The sequence below is a fragment of the Typha latifolia genome, chromosome 3 (assembly GCF_019914945.1).
Source record: "Typha latifolia isolate L0001 chromosome 3, TyphaL0001v2, whole genome shotgun sequence".
In the NCBI taxonomy this organism is placed as follows: domain Eukaryota; kingdom Viridiplantae; phylum Streptophyta; class Magnoliopsida; order Poales; family Typhaceae; genus Typha; species Typha latifolia.
This window is the reverse complement of record NC_133088.1, coordinates 4,098,694-4,121,782: the sequence shown is the minus strand read 5'-3', so window position 1 is coordinate 4,121,782 and position 23,089 is coordinate 4,098,694. Positions and strand designations below refer to the sequence as shown.

The 23,089-nt window shown below is 36.9% G+C and overlaps 3 protein-coding genes and 1 non-coding gene across 5 annotated transcripts; all 4 read right to left on the bottom strand.

Moving 5' to 3' along the window:
* Positions 1-6,495: 6,495 nt before the first annotated feature.
* On the bottom strand, positions 6,496-12,548 carry LOC140785187 (S-adenosyl-L-methionine-dependent tRNA 4-demethylwyosine synthase). Its single transcript, XM_073132955.1, has 8 exons — positions 11,534-12,548; positions 10,514-10,629; positions 9,740-9,915; positions 9,077-9,267; positions 8,906-8,992; positions 7,403-7,560; positions 7,108-7,318; positions 6,496-7,019 (listed from the first exon to the last, which is right to left on the bottom strand). Exons 1-8 carry the CDS (start codon positions 12,410-12,412, stop codon positions 6,870-6,872), a joined length of 1,968 nt encoding a protein of 655 aa, XP_072989056.1. The 5' UTR covers positions 12,413-12,548; the 3' UTR covers positions 6,496-6,869.
* Positions 12,549-12,864: 316 nt separating this feature from the next.
* LOC140784863 (uncharacterized) lies at positions 12,865-14,033 on the bottom strand. Its single transcript, XM_073132453.1, has 2 exons — positions 13,917-14,033; positions 12,865-13,785 (listed from the first exon to the last, which is right to left on the bottom strand). The coding sequence occupies exon 2, from the start codon at positions 13,707-13,709 to the stop codon at positions 12,948-12,950; it is 762 nt and encodes a 253-aa protein (XP_072988554.1). The 5' UTR covers positions 13,710-13,785; positions 13,917-14,033; the 3' UTR covers positions 12,865-12,947.
* A 54-nt stretch (positions 14,034-14,087) lies between these two features.
* TRNAR-CCU (transfer RNA arginine (anticodon CCU)) lies at positions 14,088-14,160 on the bottom strand. The gene has a single exon. It is a non-coding gene; the product is annotated as a tRNA-Arg (tRNA).
* Positions 14,161-14,416: 256 nt separating this feature from the next.
* Positions 14,417-23,071, bottom strand: LOC140784862 (uncharacterized). 2 transcript variants are annotated; one of them, XM_073132451.1, is made up of 17 exons: positions 22,751-23,071; positions 22,489-22,650; positions 21,605-21,784; positions 21,380-21,437; positions 20,893-20,943; positions 20,603-20,685; positions 19,743-19,830; positions 18,539-18,583; positions 18,384-18,458; positions 18,191-18,259; positions 17,040-17,155; positions 16,112-16,224; positions 15,825-15,904; positions 15,459-15,579; positions 15,255-15,321; positions 14,952-15,122; positions 14,417-14,778 (listed from the first exon to the last, which is right to left on the bottom strand). In XM_073132451.1, the coding sequence occupies exons 1-16, from the start codon at positions 23,023-23,025 to the stop codon at positions 14,990-14,992; spliced, it is 1,716 nt and encodes a 571-aa protein (XP_072988552.1). In that variant the 5' UTR covers positions 23,026-23,071; the 3' UTR covers positions 14,417-14,778; positions 14,952-14,989. The 2 variants fall into 2 exon arrangements, with proteins under 2 accessions (XP_072988552.1, XP_072988553.1); XM_073132452.1 differs by having other exon boundaries at positions 14,980-15,122; positions 22,751-23,052.
* Between the last annotated feature and the right edge of the window lie 18 nt (positions 23,072-23,089).

Here is a 23,089-nt window from a genome sequence, read left to right as displayed (position 1 = left end):
AAACTATTAATATCTTTTAGGATTAAAAATACTGTCACTGTAAAACTTTGGTTAAACATCCTATCCTAACTGTTGGGATCTAGTCGAATGTACCAAAAGAGTTTAACGAGCTAAAGTGAGTTAAAATATATTCAACACTTAATTTAAGTACAAACTGAGGAAATAACCAACCATATCATTCTCACTAGCTAGGTTTTCTACTGAATCTAATGATGCTATTGTGGTTGTCTCCCCACTTGCTGTAACTTATCAAAAACAAAACTAGAAACATTTTTCACACCCGAGTGAATCATCAGGCAGAAGTGGGATAAAAATAAATAGTTTTATGCTTCTGTCACATTGCTTAGCAACTAATACAAGGGTACAGTTTGTTAATGGAGACTGTGCAATGGTCCAGCAAATCCCAAGCATCCTCTAATAAGGTCAAGAGTCCAGTAGACGCATTCCTTGCTGGAGTCCTACGCCCATGTCACAGTAACATATATATATATATATATATAGAGAGAGAGAGAGAGAGAGAGAGAGAGAGAGAGAGAGAGAGGATTCAGTTTAATGGCGTCGAGTAGATCAGCCAAGGGCCCATCTTTCCTTCTTTTAGGCGGATCTAACTGTTGATAACTTCCACTGTGATCCTCAATAGTGAATCTATGGTGTGCAGTTTGATGTTTGGTTGTCTATTCGTACTACAAGTTGTGTTTCTAGGTTAGTTGTTTTAGCATAATCCAAGGACAATAGGTTGTATTGAGCTTTACGAGCTTGTGCTCAAATGAATAATGGTGCCGTTATTTATAATGTTCTTGTAAATGATACCACAATGAAATATTTAGATTAGGCAAGCCCCGTCTAATAGGATGATCACACTCATCTCATATGATAATTTTAATCTCGCATTTCCATATTCTACCATATTTTTTAAGGACGTCAAATATGTGTAATTAATATGTTGACGGGGCCGGGTTGACACTTAAAAGGATAGACACGATCAAATCTGCACTCACGAGAAAGATATCTTTTGTGATAAATTTATAATAGACTATACTATTCTTCATCTATCACAATAAATGATTTTTTCTCCATGCTCATTATATAAACGAAAGGTATTGTGTGTAAAATACTTAAATTGTGAGTGGCTCTTTTATATCTATCCATATATTACATTTATATTCTTACTATTATTTATCATGTTCATAAGTAAATATTAAGTTTTTACTCTTGCCACCCCTAAGATATTATGCTTATTGTTAGCATTTAAAAAGACACTACATAAATATCCAAGGATTTTCCGGCTCAAACTTATCATCATTGCCATCACTACGAGACACTATTGCTATCACTTGTATCATCATCACAATCATCAATTTTATTTTCTTTTATGGAACATAATCATGAGTTTGTTTATCAAATCAGCCCTCTTCAAAATTTTACAATATTAAAATAGAATACACCTCAAAATTAATACAAAAAATAGTATGATTTAATATAAGTATTAGTAAAACTTAAAATTTATTAGCATTTTACTTGAGCTAGAGAAAACAATAATAAGTTCAATGTCTTCTTCTAATATATATTACTGATTTATTTAGCGTTTTATGTGCTCCAACAAAAAGCAAACATAGTTGAGTATGCTATCATTTTATCTGAAATTTTTTAAATAAATTATTAAACTTATCACTAATTTAGCATCTTACTTCATTAACTAACATATATAAATGTTAAACATCAGCATTTTACTGAAAACAACGGTGAAATAAACTACTTTTAGTATCAAATTTAATTGCGGTCCATTTTAGTTATAAAAAAAAAAGTTTAAGAGAGTACTATTTCGGTCAAAAACTCTGTAATTAATTATAAATATTCTATAATACTATCCAAGATTTATGGGATTGTGTTTGCCTAGCTATCCTCTTCTACTTATCATGGAAGTGAAGACGAGTATGCAAGCATCTTTTAATCTCCTCCCTTTACGTGTGACTTTGGGTTATATTTAGCCTGGATTTTATGATCCCCTGTTGAAGTTTGTGGCATCAACAGTCAACTTTGATTTGATTCCCCCCCCCCCCCCTGCTGGAGCAATCAATCATCTATTGAAAAAGAGCATGACCTACGGAACTCATCTTAATATGACCTCTTCTTTTCTTTTTTCCAAATTGGCATTTATCTTATTAGCTATTATGAAAATTAGTTTAAATATGCTCTAACCAGTAATTCACTGGGTTAATGCACCAAAACACTTTAAAAACTGCATAATATATATTTATTATAAACTAGGTCTCTCTTATATATATTTTGCAACCAAACATTCATTTACATCTTAGATAAGGTAAATCATATGACTAATTATACATAAAAAATTATCATAAGCAGAGGTTGCACGTTTTTTAAACAAAATTTCTATTTGTGGGAAACAATCAAAATAAGTTCATTCCTATCCAACTCATTTTCATTTTCTATTTTTATTTCTTTCGCCAATTTTTAGTGTATTTTAATTTATTTTATTTTAAAATAATCTTATGGACTATATTTATTCACAATTTAGTAATCAAATATAAATTCTTACATAAATTTATTCAAAACAATTATTACAATCTTAACCATATTTTACAACAAAATAATAAAATATAAATAAAATTATAGAAATACCTTATTTGCATTATTAAGAGGTATAAAGTAGATATTTTAAGCCAAGATATTATAAAGGGCCCAAAAAAGTAGAGGCTTTGTATACTAATTACTTTACTTTGATGTCAAGTTAATTCAACTAAGCTTAAGATAACAGTGTTTTTTTTTTCCCTTGTATTTCTTTATCTGGTAACAAAGTGGGTGAGGGTCCATCAATCTGCCGAAAGGTTCATGGATTCGAAATTAGATATTTGGCACTTATCTTATTAGTTATTTATATGACTCCAACTGCTTATCTTATTGTATGAAGAGTGATTGATTCGTTGTCCAACCAATCCAATGAATAGCCCACAGCCTCCTTTGACTACCAGAAGTAAAACAAAAAATCCTTTCAAAATTGCAAACACTAAACCAATATGTAACATGATTGAGATAAAGAAAAGAAGAAGAAGAGAGTAACGTGCAATATATTACTACATAATCACTAATAAAAACTAAAGGTATTTCACATGAAAATAAACTTGAGAAAAAGAAAGAAAGTGGTATAAGTCTCTTTTTTTGCGACGCTCGTCTCACAAAATTACGAATTATCAATCGCTTTCCATGAATTAAAAGTGCCCACTTCTCCCCCAGAAAAGGGAAAGAAAGTTACCGACAATAATTTATTGCTATAATAAGCTGGGAAGCAAAGACAATGGCAGTGCACAGGACTAAGAGAGAAGTAGAGTAGACTCCTCCTCCTCCAAATAAACAGTAGATTTTGTTTTTAATGCCAAAATATATACTGCTGTTAATTTTCTTAATCTTAATGAGTTACTATAAATACAAAATAATCTTAATAACTTTGAATAGTTTTTTTTTTACGGTTAAGATAAAAATAGAAGGGGAATGAAATTTTAAAGTTAAATAAAGAGTATTTTTAGGTATTTAATTGTTGTACATCAAAGCAAAATATATGGGTCTGATGATAGACGTTGATATATACGGTGTGAATGATAATAAGAAGTTTTTTAAATAATACTATATTTTTATTATTTTTAGATTAATATCATGTTGTTATTTTGACCTACTAGCATTAATCCTAGTATATGATTTATGTAACTCTACTGATTAAATTACTAAAATACTATTAAAAAATTTCTAACCTCGACACACACTAATGACTAACCAATCCCTTTTTAAGCCATTCCACCCTTCTCCACTTAACTAAATCATAAATCTTTTATTATATTTAATTACCCTATCCTACTCTACCGAAATATTAAGTTACATAATTTTAAAATTATAGAATATTTATTAGATGATACCTTTTTTATTTAAAAATGATCGGATTTAGAGTGTCACATGAAAACGACAAGTAAAAAAGAGGAGTCCGACAAAATCATCCTCAAAGAAGGATGTAAATCGAAAATGATGAAGTATAAGGTGCTGTTTGAAAATATCCTAGGATAGATAGAAAGCAAAATGTTTTCCTAAAAAAAAAATCTATTAATAAGAGTGGAGCAGTCGCCGTACTCTTATTCTATTACTGTAGAATTTTATCTAAGAGAGTGGAGCAGAGCAGCGCAGCGCAGCGCAGAGAGCAAGCAGTGGGGAAGTTTCCAAGGGATTCCTCTCAGCCAGCCTATAATAATCCCCTGTGGTGCGTCCACCACGCTTTCCTCCTCCCCTCCTCTCCCTTCTCCTCTCGTCTTTGAGGAAGAGATCGATCAATGGATATCGATCTCGATTAAATCCTTGATGTGAGTGCTCCGATGTTCTAGATTTGGTCGGTTTCGTGAAAGATATATAGAAAAAGCTCCGATCTTTGTCAAGGAGAAGAAAAAAAAGAAAAAGAAAAAGAAAAAGAAATCAAGATCCAAGTTTTTATCGTATATGGGGAAGAAGAAACCTAAGAAAAGATCGACTCCATCGACAGGCGAAGCATCGGAGCAGCCCACGTCGCCACCCGTCCCGCGAAAGCGCGGCCGGCCTCGGAAAGTTGTAGCAGAGGAAGAAGAAGAAGGAGATGGTGATGAAGAAGAAGAAGAAGAAGAAGAAGAAGATGATGATGATGAGGAGGAGGGAGCCAAGAAGAAGGGAAAGTTGGGTCTTGGAGAAGAGGAAGAGGAGGAGCGAAAGGGAGTAGAAGCGTCTTCCACCGCCGTAGCAGCTAAGGCGAAGGATAAAGAGGTCGTGGTTGCTGAGCAAAGCCATCAAGAAGTGAAACCCAGGAGCAGAACAAGAAGAAAAAGCCAACAACCTCGTAAGAGCACCTGAGTCATCCTATCCATCTTCTCTTCTCTTTTCTCTAGAATGCCTACTCTTTTACTATAATTTATGTAAGCCATTGTGTGTTCCCGTTCCTCTCCTCCTCTGCAACATTTAGATCTTATAAAGGTTTGTTTGCTTTGGGTTTCTTCTCAATTTTGCCAATGATATATGACTCTGTGTGATTTTATTAGCCTTGGGAAACAGATGTGCGTTTATTTTTTTAATATTCTTTTTGTTAAGGGAGGAGCAAATGTGTGCTTATTAGTAAGAGAGTGGTTGGTGAGGATATATTTGGATATGTTCGTTGACAGACTTCGTCTAGAGGCAGTCAACTGATAAGAGAGCAGAAACGGAAATGGTCGGCCATTAGGGCCCCACTAAGTCAAAACGATGAACTCCAAACTCCACAATTCGGCATCAAAAAACACAAGATTATACGACTCAGTAGCTTTACTTAGCACTCCTTTTTTTTTATTTTTTAACATAAAAATTATATATATATATATATATATTTCTTAATCTATTAAAAAAGAATATGAGAGTAAATTGTTTTTGAGAGAAATGGGCTTACCTACAGTTATCAGATCATAACTTCCATAGTAAATAATGAGTAGGGAAGTTGTGACACTTTACAGAGTTATCCAAGACCAGGCTCAAAAGGAAGGTGTTAAACTACAGTCTTAGCGTGATCATGAATCAAGATTCAGATAATGTCTATCGTCATTTAGAAAAGCACGCGATTGGGACAATTCTACCAATTTTCCTTTTGCCAATAACTTGAGACATTTGGCGATGTATCTGTCAAAGAGACGTGATTGGGACATTCTTAGGTGCAATCTATGTGGCATAATAGCTGCAAAAGATAACAAGCAAATCCAAGCAAATCGCGTCGGCATAAGTATAGACAACAGTAGCTGGCTGCCAGCTAATATGCAGTACGTGTGGCACGTGATGCACCGTACGTAATAGGACCCAATTGATCACACTGGGTTGCGGGTAGAGCGGCAGTGCCGGAATTGGCTTTCTAAAAGTTTTGGGTGAGGGCAGATAAGGTTGTTAGGTGGTCGTTTCATCCAGAACTCAACTGCAAATTAGGTAAGATCTTGTCGAATATGACCGGATAAAATCAAAGATTTTTTTTTTTACATATATATATATATATATGTGTGCAAAATAGAGGAGAGTATTCTTGTATTCTCACTGTTAAATGGAGCGAAATTTAACTATCGGTTAACTAACTAAGCTTTCATGGTATGAGGTTCTAAGGTGTATTAACCTATGAATCACACAAGAGTTTTCAGAGGTATGATATAAATATCAACTCTGGAAGGGTATACACATAAATAAAGGGTTTATAACGGTATACATGCAAACAAGAAACACACACACACACACACACACACACACACATAAAATCAAACCAAATTATATTTGGTTAGTTGAATCAACTCGTACTTAAGAAGATACACCAATTGTGGAGTAATCAAATGGCAGACAAATCTCATCCTATTTGCAAAATGAAAAGAACATAACGCCTAGAAGGCAGTGTACATGCCCACAAGAAAAGATAAAGTCCAGTTTCACTGTATCACCATAGGCTTTTTCCTAAAGATACGGAGGACATGGTCGGTTCAACATATTTTACTAGCCAATGAAACATGGACAGTACATTGTGCTGTCACCTCAGCTATGTTCTTATACTGGATTAAAGAAATTTTTGGCTACAACTACTCTTTTGACCCCTTTTCTAATTTAACTAAATTGAGTATATCCTCTTCAGAGGGTCAAGATGCCCCCAAAGAATTGAGTTTGAACATCTCAACTGTTCGTGAAGAAATATATAATACACAGCTAGTATACAAAAAGAACCCCTTGTAGTAGAAATAAATATGTAACGTAACGCGCACCGGGGGTGATGGGTCTGCCTCTGAACTTCTGTGAAAAAACTTAGCGACAATAGCCTCTATCCACCGACACGCCTTGTCAAAATACTTCCATTAGCTCCGAATGCTTGCAGCTCCGTGGCGCCTCTCCTTCTTAAAACGAGATTGATCTGGATCAAACCCACCTTCTTCAGCTCCATAGACAGCCCAAGAAGGTGTAATAGCCATGTAGTCTTCACTCCGAAAGGACTTTCCAGAAGCCACCTGCATCAAATAATGTATAGTGATTTAAGTCATTATGGAAGATACAGACATAACATAAACTAAGCTTTTATATTAAGGTGAAAATTACCAGTTCCTGGAATCGCTCATAGTTTATCCATGTGTACCATTTACCATCAACTTTGAATTTAGAAACTTTTGCTAGAAGGACACAGCAAGAATGGACATGTTCACAAGCAACTTCATATTCACCATTGCTTTTCGTGGCCAAAGCCTCTGAAAAAGTTTTAACATCAGAATGCCATGGGACATTTTCCATTGTCAACTTTGAAGTGGCAGACCTGAAATGTCAAGTGGAACAAAAGATCAAAATCCACAGGCTAATAGATAACTTTCAGGGGAGAAAAAGAGAGAAGGCCACTGACGAGCCACAGTATGTGACACCCTTGATCTCAATGAAATCAGGTTTTCCAAGGCTCAACAAGCTAGTATATGCATCTATCTCCTCTGCATTCCACCCTTTAACCAAAGTCAGACGATAAACTGTCCGCTGCTCTTTATAATGCAATGCTTTCAGTGAATCCTACAAAGAATTGGAAGAACACACATCACATGATACATTATACATTAATGACACAAGGGTACAAGAAAATTAGTTCACTAAAGAAAATGAAGGTTCTTTTTAATATGCTTTAGTGAATTGTCAGAAGAAACTGGAGCTAGAAGCTTATGATGGAAAGTATATAAAGTTGCAGGTCTGCCATTTATCTTTCTCAGAAGACCAGAGTTCTGCGTATTTAACTCATGTGAAGGTATCATAATCCTCTGTCATGGAGGCCATTAGCACGTAAAAGTTAAAAATACATGTTTTTAAAAATATATTGCAATTTAAGTTGATTAAAATTGTTGACTAGGCTTCTTAAACCTCGCGAACACAAACAGGGACAAGAACTAGAACCAATTCTAGTGAGACAAGGACAAGAACCAATACTAGAAACTTTTGACTAGCTTATTTCAAGAAACATATTACAAACAGGGGGGGTGGTAATTGTGACAAAGTTCAAAGGAAAATCCTTTGACATTTATTGAGCTGTCTCTAAACTCTTTTGTTTGTCTCATCTCAAATCTATTTTTATTCCTCATTCTGATCCAATTATTGAGACAATTGAAAATAGTGTTTCCTTGTTCCGGAATCCTTTATCTTTGCTTTGTGAAACCATTGGGTTTAGACATTACTTCAGGGATCCCTATTCCTTTCAAAACGGCAGCAACATACCTTTTTTATTTCTTTCTGTTATTTCTTTCTATATAAATAGAATACGAACAATTGATTCCCTTGTTATACACTTTTGATTGAAACAGTTTTACCAATTTAGAAAAGTTTTACTTTTTTGCAAACTTATTCGAATTTGACCCTTTCGATATAGATATATATTGAGGATATACTTATAAAGTTGGTCTAACTTATTGATTTTCACTAATCCTAGATTCTTTCCCTTGATAAATTATTCAATTAATCCTTTCTTCTCGAGCTCCATCATGTAGCCATTACTATCATCAGGATTAGTCACAATTTAAAAGATTATCTTCATCACTTAGCTCATGTGGATCAAAGATTGGAAATTTTCTCAGTATATATTAGGAGAGCACAATGAGATACTAATTTGTGAAAGAAATCTTCACAATCCAACAAGGTATAATTAAGTGAAAAAAAAATGTTTGTATTAAATAAATGGAAGATAAACAAAGGTGATTGTGGTTAGCCCTTCATGGCATTTTCTTTTGGTCTTATGAATAACTGCTATTCCGAAGGGCATGTATAGTAGGAAGAAAATAGAGATGCATGTTTATCACACTATAAAAAGCTGCATTAACAGATACGGATGGAAAAATCAGAACATAAATCCAATCTATTAAGTACTACTCACAACAAATCGCTCCCAAAAGTCCCCAAACAGCGGCCTATCTACTGCCTTCAGACTCTCTTTTGTAGCAGCATCTACGCTGACATATAGCTGCAATAATTGAAAGAAACTTATATATTATTTCCCTACAATCACAGCAAAGTCAATTAATTGATACGTAAGGCAGAAGATAACCTGGGTAACGGGTTTCAGCATTTTTATCCTATCAGGAAATTGAGCATTTGTAACAAGAAATGTTGAGATATGCCTCTGATGCAGCTCATCAATAAGTGTGTTTATCTCTGGATACATGATTGGTTCGCCAACAAGGGACAGAGCACAATGTCTAGGCGAGAGACCTTCTGCTAGCAGCTCTTGCTTTACACCTAAGGGAAGAAGTAGACAGAAGATCACACTTAATTTGTATTTGTGCTGGAAAGTGGCAGCACCTGCCTTAGGAAGATGATTGCTTGCCAAGTGCCAATCCCTACATGCTAGAATATAATAGCAAAATATTGCCAAATAGTATGATGGAAAAGGGATTATGACCAACTTGACAGAGGACATATATTAGTCAAACAATCTTCATCAAATGAAATTTCCTAAAAGTTGTGGTGCCTATGATTTAAGACTGAAAGGGCAATCAAAATATAGCCGATGTGCAAAAAAGAAAATATGCATTCCAATACTAAAAATGTCTAAACCACTAATAGCTTCAGGTACTTTCAATTTATTAATGAACTCATCAGCCAAGCTATTAGCAAAACATAGCATGTGAATAGTAAAAATCAAGTGCAAAGAAAAAATCAGCTGTATCTGTATGTTGCCATTCCAAAATGAGGACAAATATGAAGACACCTGGTACTCCTTTCATCTGCTTGATCATTTTTGTATGCTGCTCAATTGCAGCATTCACAATGTCAAGAGGATCATCCATCTTCCACTGCCAACTCTTTCCAACGGGGTTTGTGTGATGTCTCCAACAAAATACACATTTATTTGCACAAGCCAAACTTGGCGTTGCTTCCATACACCTGTTTCAGCAAAGACTAAAGAAAATTAAAGGGATACATTTAGTGAAAGAAAACAATAGAAAGAAATTATGAAACAAGTACTGGATCACATTTGATCCACTTTGTGCCAAAATTATTATCTATATAAATTTATAAACTTGCTAGCTGTACAGCTACTACCTAGCAAAAGGATTAGACTTCAGAGACAATCTCCCTTACAAACAGCAGACCCTAATTTTATAAAATAACTTCTATCAGCCATTTGATTTTTTTCTGCCAACAGGAAAAACATGTAAAGCCAAAAATCCAATCATTATATTCTTGATTAGATAGTGCCCATGAATACCGATTTATCTCTGCTCTAGCAAATGCGCTGTATGAATCTATCTGCCAAATGAACCATTTGAGTTATTTACTATATTTGTTGGAGTTTATAAACCAACCACTTCTCCTTGTCAGCACCTTTAAACTCTATTGAAAGTTTAATAATATAAACTCAACCATTTAAGCATTGAAAATCCTAAACCTGTTCTTGATTGATCCTGAGTCTTCCATTTATTACCTACAAGACATCATCTAAACATAGAGTGACAAGAAATAGCACTCTAGTAGCCATCACCTGTGACTCTCTATACCATAAAATGAATGTTTGTAACAGCCCCCACGACCTCGGAGTTGTGACTTGGTCCATCGACAAAGCTTCACTCCACTATGTGAACCGATAATTTTATAACCCTGCATGGTGTAAGTGGAGATTATCATATTTGTTTCCTTGATCAAAGCAAGGCAAAAAATGTTAATCTAGAGATGGGTGATAAGTGAAAAAGAAAAAAGGACAGAATGAACAGTAAGCAAGGACTAAAAATCATAAAACCCAAGTAAGCCAAAGTAGACAAGAATAAATCTTCATTTTCATAAATTTAATATCCATATTGAACAAAAAAGGCATCACTATACATTGGCATAGACATCCAAATTTTGGAAGCTCAACAAAAAGATGTTTCACAAACAAATGAGAAGTATAAAACAGTACAACCGTGCTATTGCAATATAACACTTGTCAATCACTGTAGAACTTTCTCTGTGTGCTACCTGACAGCAGTCTTCCTTACCGTCTGCCTTCCCTCCCATATAAAAAAGAGTCAGAGAATCGAAAAATCCTTTTTCAGGAATCTCATCACATTTTCTTTTTTCCACTTCTCCTCTCCCATAACCTACTGTCTTCTTTATGTTATGCAATTTCCTCTCCTTATTATGATCCACACACAGATCAGAGCAGTAAAAGTGAGATGGTGAAACGAAGGGATTAACAGCAACCAAATAAAATTCAAAGATCAATTGGGGGTGGGGGAAGAGAGAGAGAGAGAGAGAGAGAGAGAGCAGCATAAATACACATTTGGAGATTGAAGTACAAATGCAAGGCTTCATTCTGCACTAGACTTGTCGGTTTAAGCTTCTGTATTCTATGCAAATCATCTTTTAGAGCTATAAGCATAAGAACATATTTAAGGTTCTTTTCTTTATGCAATTTCACAGACATTATCAAACCTCTTTGACCACCTACAAGAGAATATCCACTTCCAAAACGAAAGCAATAATAGCATAAAAAAAGTATATTTTGATCGAAACCAGCATTCACCTGCTTTTCTAAGCTTGTTCTAATGATCGGGGTCACCATTTCTCTCAAACCATTCTTTCCCCCATTCACCACAGCCCTCGAAGATTTCTTCGAAGGAGCTTTCCCAGCAATATCCTCCATATCAACTTCATTTGATTCCAACGCCTCCACCACCTCCTCCTCTTCCTCTGACTCCAAATCCTCTTCCAATACATCAAGCCCATCGCTTTCCACTATCGATTCAAAAGCCCCACCATCTACTCCCCCACCTCCCTTAAGCAATCCAATGACCTTTCCACCCCAGGACTCGAATGCCACATCCACATCGCCGAGATCCACATCCCCCTCACAAACCGGAAGCATCTCCGTCGCACCGAGGGATCTCATCCACCGTGAGAAGTCCTTTGCGGCGGCATTGTATTTCGAGCCATAGGATCCAGATCCGACGCCGAACACAGCGAATCGGCAGCGAGAGAGGAGAAGCGACCCGACCCGGAAGTCGTCGACGCTCTCGGCGAGCCACCGGGCGAGGAACTCCGCATTGGGGGGAGGCTTCCCGTCCTCCCAGGTAGACGCAACGATGAGAACTAGGGTTTCCTTGGGGAGTTCCTCCGGCTCGTAGCTCTTGGGGTCGACGAGGTCGACGGAGACGCCGTTGGAGAGGAGGCGGTCGGCGAGGCGGCGGGCTAGGGTTTGGGAGGTGCCAGTGTGGGAGGCGAAGAAGAGCTTAAGGTTGGGGTTAGGGGTGGAATTAGGGTTTAAGGAGGAAGAGGAGGAAGAGAGGCGATGGCGAAGGGAACGGAGGCGAAGAGACTTCCAGAGGCAGAAGGCAGAGGAGAAGGAGAGGAAGGCCAGGAGGGCGAGGCGAGAGGGGAGAGAGGAGGAGGACGTGACGGTCATTGTGGGAGCTGTTGGTAGCCTTTCCCGGCTGAGACGAGGGTTTTAGCTCGGGATAGGCGGTGGGCTTGCGGTTTGGCCCTGTGCAGAGGATTAGTGCATTGTAACGCAATGAAAGTTTGAATGGAATAACTTTGGGATTTTTACATAATTGCGACCGAGGACTTTTAAAATTTTAACAGATTTTTTTTTTTAAAAAATAACATATTATTTTCTATATAAGATATTTGATAAATTTACTGTAAATATATTTTTGTCTTCACATATTAATTTTAGTTAATGATATTTATACCTTTTAAGTATTAAAAAAACTAATTATATTTACCAAAAAGTAGAGTACCTATCATTCAAAACTAATTTCAAATCAATTGAATTCCAACAACTTGTCGTGCTAATGATCCGATTTTTTTTTTTTGTCATTTTAATCTGCATTTGATTGAAAGTAAACGAAAGAGTTCATCCAGATAACACTCGGAAAACTCCGATTTCTTGTCAAATTTTCACCTTATCCAGAAAAGATTTAACATTTAAAACATCGCTATCTCTTCTTCGCCTTCTTCGCAGTGAAACGGTAGACGACGACTCCAATTCGACTCCCAGGCAACGGAGCGTCGTTGTGCAGCACGACAACATCGAACAACTTCCTCGCCTTGCGAAAGAACACCGCGTCCCGCTTCTTCCACCTCCTCAGATGGGCCATCACGAACCCCACCTCGCCCTTCACGAACACCTCCACCGTCCTCAGCAGCGGCTCGAAGAGGTGATCGTAGTACACCACATCTGACGCCATCACGACATCGAACGCATTGAGACCGTCCATGTCCTCCTCCTCTCCCCACCTCAGCTGCCGGACTTCGATCTCCCCGCCGTTGGAGGCGATAGCGGAGGCGTTGGATTGGGCGTTGAAGCGGAGGTTGGGGAGCACGTGGGGGAGGTCGGTGAGGGTGACGCGGGCCCCGAGGACGGCGGCGGCGGCGATGCCGACGAGACCGGTGCCGGAGCCGAGCTCGAGGATTCGGAGCTTGGCGGCGGCAGGGGTGGATGGATCAGGGAATAAGAGCTTGGAGGGGTTGTGGTCGAGGAGGGAGACGAGGGTGTTGGCGGCGGGCCAGAGCTGGAAGGATAGGCCTTGGGAGGGGAGCTGCCTTAAGAGTAGTGCTGTGTTGATGGATTGGAGGTGGTAGTGGTTAGTCTTCAATTCGTCCCCTTCCTTTGGTTTCGGATCTTGTATTAGGATGTTGTTGTCTTCTTCTTCGCGGAGGGTGGAGAGGAGATTCATGTCGTCGTCCGAGTCCACCATTCTCTCTCTCTCAGAGGAGAAGAGAATGGCCGTCAACGAAGAGAATTAGGGCAACGCTCGGTAGAGTGGAGGTAAACTATTTTAAAGAAGAATTGTGATCAGAATTAAAACTCCCAATGGTACGTAATTATATTACCGCTATTAATAGTAGTTATCCAGTAATGAATGTGGATGTGCTTTCTTAAAAGAGGGTAAAACCAAACCGACCTCCTCCAATTGGTTGTAGGAAATAAAGAGCGTGCTCATGCTGCGACTCTGGGACTCGGAGCATCATTTTTGCTGATGGTCTCCTTTCATGCCCTCTGGAAAAGTTTAAACTGTTGCAGAGAGAGAATAGCTTAGCCCTCCTTTATCAAGGCAAAAAACTAAAAAGGGAATCGCGCCAGGTAGGGGTCGAACCTACGACTTTCTGCTTAGGAAACAGACGCTCTATCCACTGAGCTACAGGCGCGTGATAGGAATTTAACAGAATAAAAATCTTTGGCAGGTAATTGAGAGACCTTTCAAATTATTCATCATTTTCTCTAATTTTTTACTTCATAGAACTTTACCAGCAGACTTTCTTGAACCATTTTTTTTTTTTCTGTTTTGGAGCAGCAGTCTCTGTTTTTTTTTTCTTTCTTTCTTATGTTGCACACTGAAATTTTGGAGTTCTTATTTAGATAAAAAGCCAAATATAGGTATCATACTGTCATATGAGCCAATACTGAGGTCTAAAATACTCCATCCGTTTAACTAATAAAAAAAAGCAGTAAGCAGAAATGTAGACAATAACATCATATGTAGAAAAAAAATGAAGATAGGCAATCTGAATACATCTGGCCCCCATTTCAAAGTTAAGAGTGCAAATGCCTGACCGTCAGATTCTGATGAGTTTTTGTGGTTGGCATCTTGTCAACAGAAACCTTGTCCAACTATTTATAGCCTTCAACGGTAACCAGTAGACATTTCTTTCCCAGAAGCGGCCACAATTCTGCTGCTCAAACACCTGAAGACAGCCATCGGGAATAAATCCTGCATAACTCACTTGTAGTAGAGATTCTCGCGCACAATAAGGATTTGCGATCTCCTGTCAATCACCAAAGAGAACAAATCAGAGTTAATAGCTAAAAGTGTTGACTTTTAGGATAGAAGGAAAAAAATTTGCAAAGCAATCTATCGTGGAGAGAACAGGAAGAAGAAAAGGGTAAATATTCCCAGCAAGAAGAGCACAAGCAAAGATCAAAAGATCCCCTCATGTACATTTTGTCATTATCCACGAGCAAATTACATCGAATGTTTCAATTAGACTTCTTCGTATCTTGAATAACGACAGAAGCAGCATTACGCCCAGCAGCACCCATTACACCACCTCCAGGGTGTGCACCACTACCGCAAAGATAAAGCCCCTTCAAAGGTGTTCTGTAATCTGACCTGAAGTTGCAAATCAAATCCTTATGAATAGAAATCAAGGTGGGATAGATAACCATATTGAGATTTCTGAAAGAGTATAAAATAAAGAACATTTTTTTAGATTAACATGGTTAAGTAAACTTCCAAACATACCATCCCTTCACTGGTCGCATTAAGAAAAGAGAATCCAAGCCCATCGCACCATGAAAGATATTGCCACCTGTTTAATGATGTGTACAGTTACATAGTTGGCAACGCAAGTTTGGAAAGGAACCATTATATACATGCAGAAATAACATTACATTCTCAGCACCATCTAAAAGGCCTACACATTAAATAAATATGGTGAGACTTTACCAGTTAGACCAAACTCCTTTTCAAGATCAGGTGGTGCCAACATATCATAATTGATAATTGATGAACTGAATCCAGGCGCATACTCATCAATCAGTGAGAAACATCTTTGAGCAAATGATTCCTGAGAATTATTCCTCTTCAAATGGTCAATATGTTCGTCAAACCTCAAAAAGATGACATGGAGAAGGACAATATTAAAGTTTCTTCCCATCACAACACATGAGATTCAGCTGACACTATTCTATATAATGGTCCAAAATTTCAACATGCAAAAATAAGCTTATGATCTCAATTGTGGTTTTCAAACATGGGAGAGCTCAAAGAAATGAATCAACTAAAGGTACATCGGTACAAAAACCAACTCACTCTGACTGTAGGATCTTGCCAGCTGCCTTCCAGAAGTTTGTAGGGTGTGTATTGAACAAAAAGATTAATCACATGCTGACCTAAAAGAAAAAGAGAGAAAGCTTAGTCCAATTTCATAAAAAAAAGGTCAAATAGAAAAAGGTTCTTCGATCACAACCTGAGTAGTTTTCTCAATCTAATCAAGATTATACTGATAACAAGATATATTTTTTTGCAAGCAATAGAACTGGACAAAAGTCTATTCTAATCATCTCACTTTGAATGCAGTAGTCAAAAACTCGTCATACCTGGTGGAGAAATGGTCTTATCCAAGACAGAGGGAATTGTCATTTCAATGAGAGGTCTTCTAGATGGCAAACCAATTAAGGCATCTTTGTTTGCTATATCAATTTCCTCCATGCTTGAAAATACAATGCAAGAAAATTAATCCAAAATCTAGAAGACAAAGGAAAAGATGGGCAACAAGTTTTCTTCAGAGCTGTATAAGAATTACTTCATGTAAGCAACTTAGGAGGAAACAAAGAAAACAAGTTCCGCATAGCTTGAACTAGATGAAAGATTGACAAAATGTTTAATTGAACATGCACCCCTTTACATGTAAAATTATTAGAATATAATTTCAATCATCAGCTAAATTTAGAGAACTCAAAAGAATAGACAGATGTTAAAGTTCAGCTGTCAACCTGAGGAAATTGGTGCTGATTTCCAGGCAAAGTAAAATAAGGTGAGAGCTACTCACAATGAAAGCTATTAAGGTTAATTGGATAATAGAATTAAACAACCTCCTAGATTCTTGGTCAGTTCAGGATCATCTAATCAAAGAGCATTTCTCTGGGGACTACCCTAGACATGGGAAAAGTCTACATGAACATCAGCAAGATAGGATCAGTAATTACACGATTCTGGATATTCTCTTGTTAGGCGATATGTTCTTTCCTTACAATAAGCTATAATCATTTTGCATATTACAGATAGGATTCTTCTCCTCCTATGGGCATTTTGCAGTTGAGCTTTAATCAATAAGCAATCAGTGCAAAATGCTATTATAATTTGTAGATACATAGACAGATACTTCTTTCACTAGATATGTAGACCTAGCGATAAAACATAAAGGAAAACTTTATTAAATAAATTGAAAAATTGTGCCAGGAGTTGCACAGAATATCATTAAACCAGTCTAAATCAGAGAATAGCAAAACCAATTTAATAGAGTACCTTTCGGATCCTATGTGAATTGTGCCGACATGTTGAGGACCTGCCTCAAGCAGGTTACCTTTGCAACAGTGAAACTGAGGCAACCTATCAACGGCCAGGTTAAGTTTTGTTGTTCCCTGTATGTCAGAAAACAGCAGCCTGGCATAAGTTGAGGTAATTACAAAATTCACTTGTCTACATATTAAGCGACGCAACATAATCTGACCAGCAAGAGTTTGGAATGGCAAGTTCCAAATTGACATGTAAGAGGTAGCCATCCAATCCAGAAGAAAGTAATGTTGCTCCAAAGTTATTCATGTATCTTGAATTTAGTATGTGAATCAGCCTTAACTAATACATAATAGAAGGGACATGATTTTTCACTCCTAAAGGCAGTCAAAGTAATAGCACAGACCAGTAACTCTGCAAAGGTAATAAAAAAGTTCAAATTGTGCAACATTTCAAGGTACAAGGCCTAAACAGACTCTTATCTTGGATGACATATTGACATATAAATAGGCTTCTCTTTTACTGCAGTTTTATAAACATCAACATATTTTATGAGCACTAACCATTGCATTGTCCAACTTGCTTTCTCTGAAGTAGATGTATTATGTAATTATTAATGATCAAAAGTTGTTACATTTATTATCTCCATTTGGAACTACGGAAAACTATCAATAAGGAAGCACTACAACTAGTTGAGATTTAGCTGAGTACAATATTCACCTATAGTCAAAGTTCCGTTGGCATTGTTGATATAGATTCATGTTATGCATAGTATACCAAGGACAAAAATCTAGAGGGCATTACTTGGTGTGACAGTCAGGGTTGCCCCTTGCTTCCAAGAAGTCATGGTTTTAAGTTTTGGAAACAACTTCTTCAGTAGCAAGAGTAAGACAGATTGTGTACATCTACTCTCCTACCCCGCATAGTTGGGAACCTCGTGCATTAGGATACTCTCTCTCTCTCTCTCTCTCTCTCTCTCTCTCTCTCTCTCTCTCTCTCTCTGCTATATATATATATATATATATATATGAAGATAAGATCTACATTAAATATTTTAGAATCTGCAGCCTGTTTGCAAAACAAGAAAATTGAGGAATATTATTAATCAGGCCCACGTATATGCCAGAAATAACTTGTGTCAGTAAATACTAAAAAAATCTTACTGAGCTGTAATCCAAGTTCTTAATGGCACCAAGGAAATCTTCTGGAAGAAGGTTAGCAGGCACTAGTTCCTACATGAGAACAAGGCATAAAGCATAGAAAATTGTTATTCACATTGTAATACTGTCTAAAATCACTTAATTAGTTATTTCTTTCACATGATAAAAGATAACAAACCAATTGCATATAAATTACCACAAAAGTTCGATATGGTGTAGCGTTTGACAAAACAACTGATGAGTGCACCTGTGTTCCATCAGCCAGCGCCACCTGAGTAGTTCATTAATCGTATAAAGGTTACAGAAAATGGAACATATGCATTCATGTGGATCTAAAAGGAAAGGATTTACCCCTGTTACTGCTCCAGTATTCTCATTGACAATTAATTGTGCAACCTAAACAACAAAGGTGGAATAATTGATTAGTGTAGAGGTTGTGAGAGAGCAGAGTGTACTGCCACTCAAAATATTGTTGAAGAAACCACGAAGAAACTAGAAGACTCCAAAAGAGAAATCATATTTTTTCTAGTAAGTTCCTCTACTGTTGGATTTTGCTTTAGTCCAAAAATTGATACCAAACTCTACAAGATTCATGTCAGGTTAAAACCAATCGTAAAAGGTTGAAATTCTTTTCGAGCATTCTCATCTTGAGCTGCATGCTAGAGGAATATATATTTTTGGAATGACTATACTACACATAACAAGCATCATAACCAACGATGGCCGTGCTGGTAGCACGTGCCGAGCGGCCCCGTGCTAGTGGTACGCATTTATAATATTTTTAATAAAAAGTTTATGACATTTAGAGATATTTTTGGCAACGATGGCGGTGCCACCATCAAATAAGATCACCGGAATAGGAAGTTATTAAGAAAATAAAAAGAAAGAAAGACAAAATAAGAAGGGTTACGGTTGGAGGAGTTGAGAGAGGTGTTAAACAAATTTGTGTTTAACATGAGAGTTTTAGAAATATTTAATGGATGAAAATAAAAAAAAGACAAAAAAAAATAAGATTAGATGACAAAATATGATAATACATAATTTGATTGAAATTAGAGAATGATAAACGAAAATTAGACATGAATTCTCATTCTAATTTTAAAAAATGACAAATGAGTTGTCATTCCATATTTGTTAAATAATAATTATAGAAATTAAAGAATGACAAATGACAAAAGTTAATTGATGATGATTGATGGAAATTAAAAAAAAAAATTTAATGGGTTCCACATGTCATATCATGTTTGTTAAGAAAATTAGTAAAGTTAATTTGATAAAGATTGATAAAAATAAAAAAACAAAAAAAACTGTCTCTACATTAGCACATGACGGGCACGAGGCCGTGCCAGTCATCCATGATTCATAACATTTACAAATTTTACTAACGAAGGAATAGAGAACAACCAATTGTTAACAAATCTATGCAGTATCTCATATTAAACTTAATATTATGACTTAAATAAGAAGCGAAGGATCAAAATAACTTTTTTTTAGGGGAAAAGGTTGCTTCAGTAGGCTACGAAGGTAAAGGATATCATGGATCAGGGAATCACACCTCTGCATTCGTCAAAATGTGCACCCCTGCTTCACAGGCTGCCTTACTTATTGCCAAGGACACCGAGCCCATTCCACCTTCAACATACCTGCAGCATGTTATTTCCTTCAAGACATGTTCACTTAGAAGGTAAGATGATGACTATTGTCATGCATGTGCATTTCTCTCTACCAAAATGTGTGAACAGCAATTTTAGAAAATGCCAAGTATGCAGTCACCAGCCAATAAGAATCTGTGAGCCACTTCATTATCTCTACATGAGCAACTGTGCAACACATGAACTGGTTCAAAGATACATAAAAAAATGTTAAAGACCATGGAACTAACTAGATGAACTTGATATACTGATGGTTTTATTTGTGTTAACTTTTATAGAGGACAGGTCATCAATTAGACGATCAATCCAATACCCACTTCTTAGTTTCTCAATTAAATACACTTGAAAAGTCTTGCTTCACTTCAGCTGCAGTAACTTACAAATACACTGCCACAGGTTACCAAATACTAATATTATAGTTGGCTACTTTGCAAGTGCATTATTTTGTCTTCACACATATCCTTTCTGCATGTTTGTGCTTTAATATGTTGCATGTGAAAACTGATATACATGGTTTCCCTGTTACTACTTACTACCACCTAGCATTTTAAATGTATCCATAAATTTGGCTACTTAATAAATGAGTAGCATATATTCTTAATTACATTACATCAAGCCATTTAATCACAATTTACATACAGTGAAACATAAACTTGAATGTCAACAAATTTTATATCTCCAAAAAAGTGCTTGAAAGCTATGCATTTTCATGAAGAAGTTGAAAAATAAGCTTCACATAGGTCAGAGCAAGTTAGAAGCATACGACCAAACACCACGTTCACCAGCTGTTTCCCCCATTACATGATGTAGTAAAACATATCCAGAACCTGGAGTGTGGACAGTTGCCTACGGAAGAAATACATGAAACAAATCAATCGCAAATTAATGCATTATTGAGAAAAGGTGAAACAAAGAAATGTTTAATCCTATAAATTAGAAAGAACTCACAGACTCTAGAAGAAAGATTATCTTGTTTAATAAAAGATTCAAGGAGAATACAGTTGTGGCCAATTTTGTGCTCAAATATAAATAAATATATTAAGCAATTCATACCATAGAACCAATCACAGCATCGGTTGCAAGTGTTGCCTTCAGCACCTCCGTCTGCAAACAGGTATATGGTATTGGTTGAATTGTCATATCATTTCATTTGATAATCTGCCAATGATAGCTTTACTATATTCATTCATCTTAAAAAGGTTCTCAAAAAACTCGTAACTCTAAGACATTCATCCAGGCATAGAACATTTACGTATAAATTAATAACTAGATAATCACAAGCATCATCTACTATGGTAGATGGCACAGGAATGAGTTCACGGATACAATATAATATTTGAGAAACACATGACAATTTGGAAAAGGAAAACATTGATATTTTTCAGCCTTCTTTGAACTGGAAAAAGGTGAACAGCTCAGTTATGCAAATACATATCTAGACTAATTATATAAAAGAAGCATCTACTCGAAAACATGAAACTTTAACAGATACTAGAATTTCAGTACTAATTTCTTGTTAACTATGGAACGTAGTAATTACCTCAAACCAGTTATTCAAAACCTTTGATGCTGGTGAAAGTAAGAGGTCCATGAAATCCCTGCCAAGAGCATTACAATGCAGCATGAAAACACAGGAAGCATACTAAACAACAAAAGAAATTGTCCAAATGTTTCAAGTGTTGATGATATTCCAAGCATCATAGATCCTACATGTACGTGTTGGAGAAAACAACTATGAATGCTGGAGATAATGAAAACTACTTACAACATGTCCTTCTGTCCCAATGCATAAACATGTTGGAGACAACGACTCCAAAATGCTGATTTCTGTAATTTATCCTTCAGCTGACCAGATAGAGATGGGACACCATGCCTTGTTTCTGGTGTTGGTGAATCTAGAAGAAAATCCATGAATTTGCAGAACTTTTCCAGCTGCTTTTCATATCTACACAAAGTAAACATTATTCCAAATCTAAATCGTAAAAATTAGAGTACTTGAAATTTCATATTTGTAGGCTTCAAAGTTTCATTGATACTAGTTAAAAGAAGAGACTACCATCCCAATTCACTAAATTTTGCAGAACCTTTCGATCAATTTGGTGGTATATATTTATTTTTATTGCAGCGATTAACAATTTGCAGAACCTTTCATCAATTTGATAGTAGATTTTCTCCAATTGGTTAACTTCAAAGGTTTACGAGATACTCCAATTCACTTACAATTAGGAAAACCTTTCCATCAATTTAGTAATAAGTATTTCTTTTATCTGAAGCGATTACCTTCAACAGATTAAAAGATAATCCACTGGAAGGAGTTGCAACTCCTCCAAGTTATATTTCTTATATAATTAGGAACTGCCTATTACCCTCTCATCTCCAACTCCTCTTTCATTCGCTTAGTTAAGTCATTTTATAAAAGAATTTCCTGCAGATTTTTATCTTTAATTCTTTTGGCTCTGAATATCACTATGCACCAAAAAATTATTATTTTGCAGTAGAATTTGTTGCATTATTTGCATTCAATCACAGGATGAAGCATTTTCTTGGCCTATTACTGTTACGACTTACAAGAGAAAGACTATAGAGTGACTGAAGGATCGATCACTATCCCGCTGGATTGATACCCAAAACATAAAGTTTCCCACTCACATCGGATACGTCATCGCGTCCTTCTTGGAGAACTTGGCGATCTCCGAGTGATTCAACTCCGCGTCCGGCCCAAGTAGGAGATACCTTCCATCAAGACACGGGGTGAAGGATGAGGGATTCCTCCGGAGGAGCTTAAGCCCGTGCCTCTCCAACTCGAGCTCCCTAAACAAGAACCAAGAAGCGATTGAAGAAACAAAAATGGAGAGGGAAACCGATGAAAGTGAGAGAGAGAGAGAGAGAGAGAGAGAGAGAGAGGGAATACTTAATGATGGAAGGCCGGAGGAGGCTTTGGAGATAGCTACATCGGGAGAAGCGGAAACCAGGGACAATCTCCTCGGTGACGGCGGCGCCACCGATGACGTGGCGCTTCTCGAGGACGGCTACAGAGAGGCCGGAGCGGGCGAGGTAGGCGGCAGCGGTGAGGCCGTTGTGGCCTCCACCGATGACCACCGCATCCCATTTCTTCTTCTCAGAAGCGAGGGAGGAGGAGGAGGAGAAGCGACGCTGGAATGCGAGCGCTCGTGCCACCGGCGACATTGAAAGATTTTTCTCAATTCTCTAGTTCTCTGCACTGGAGGGTGGAAAACTGAATTGTATGGTA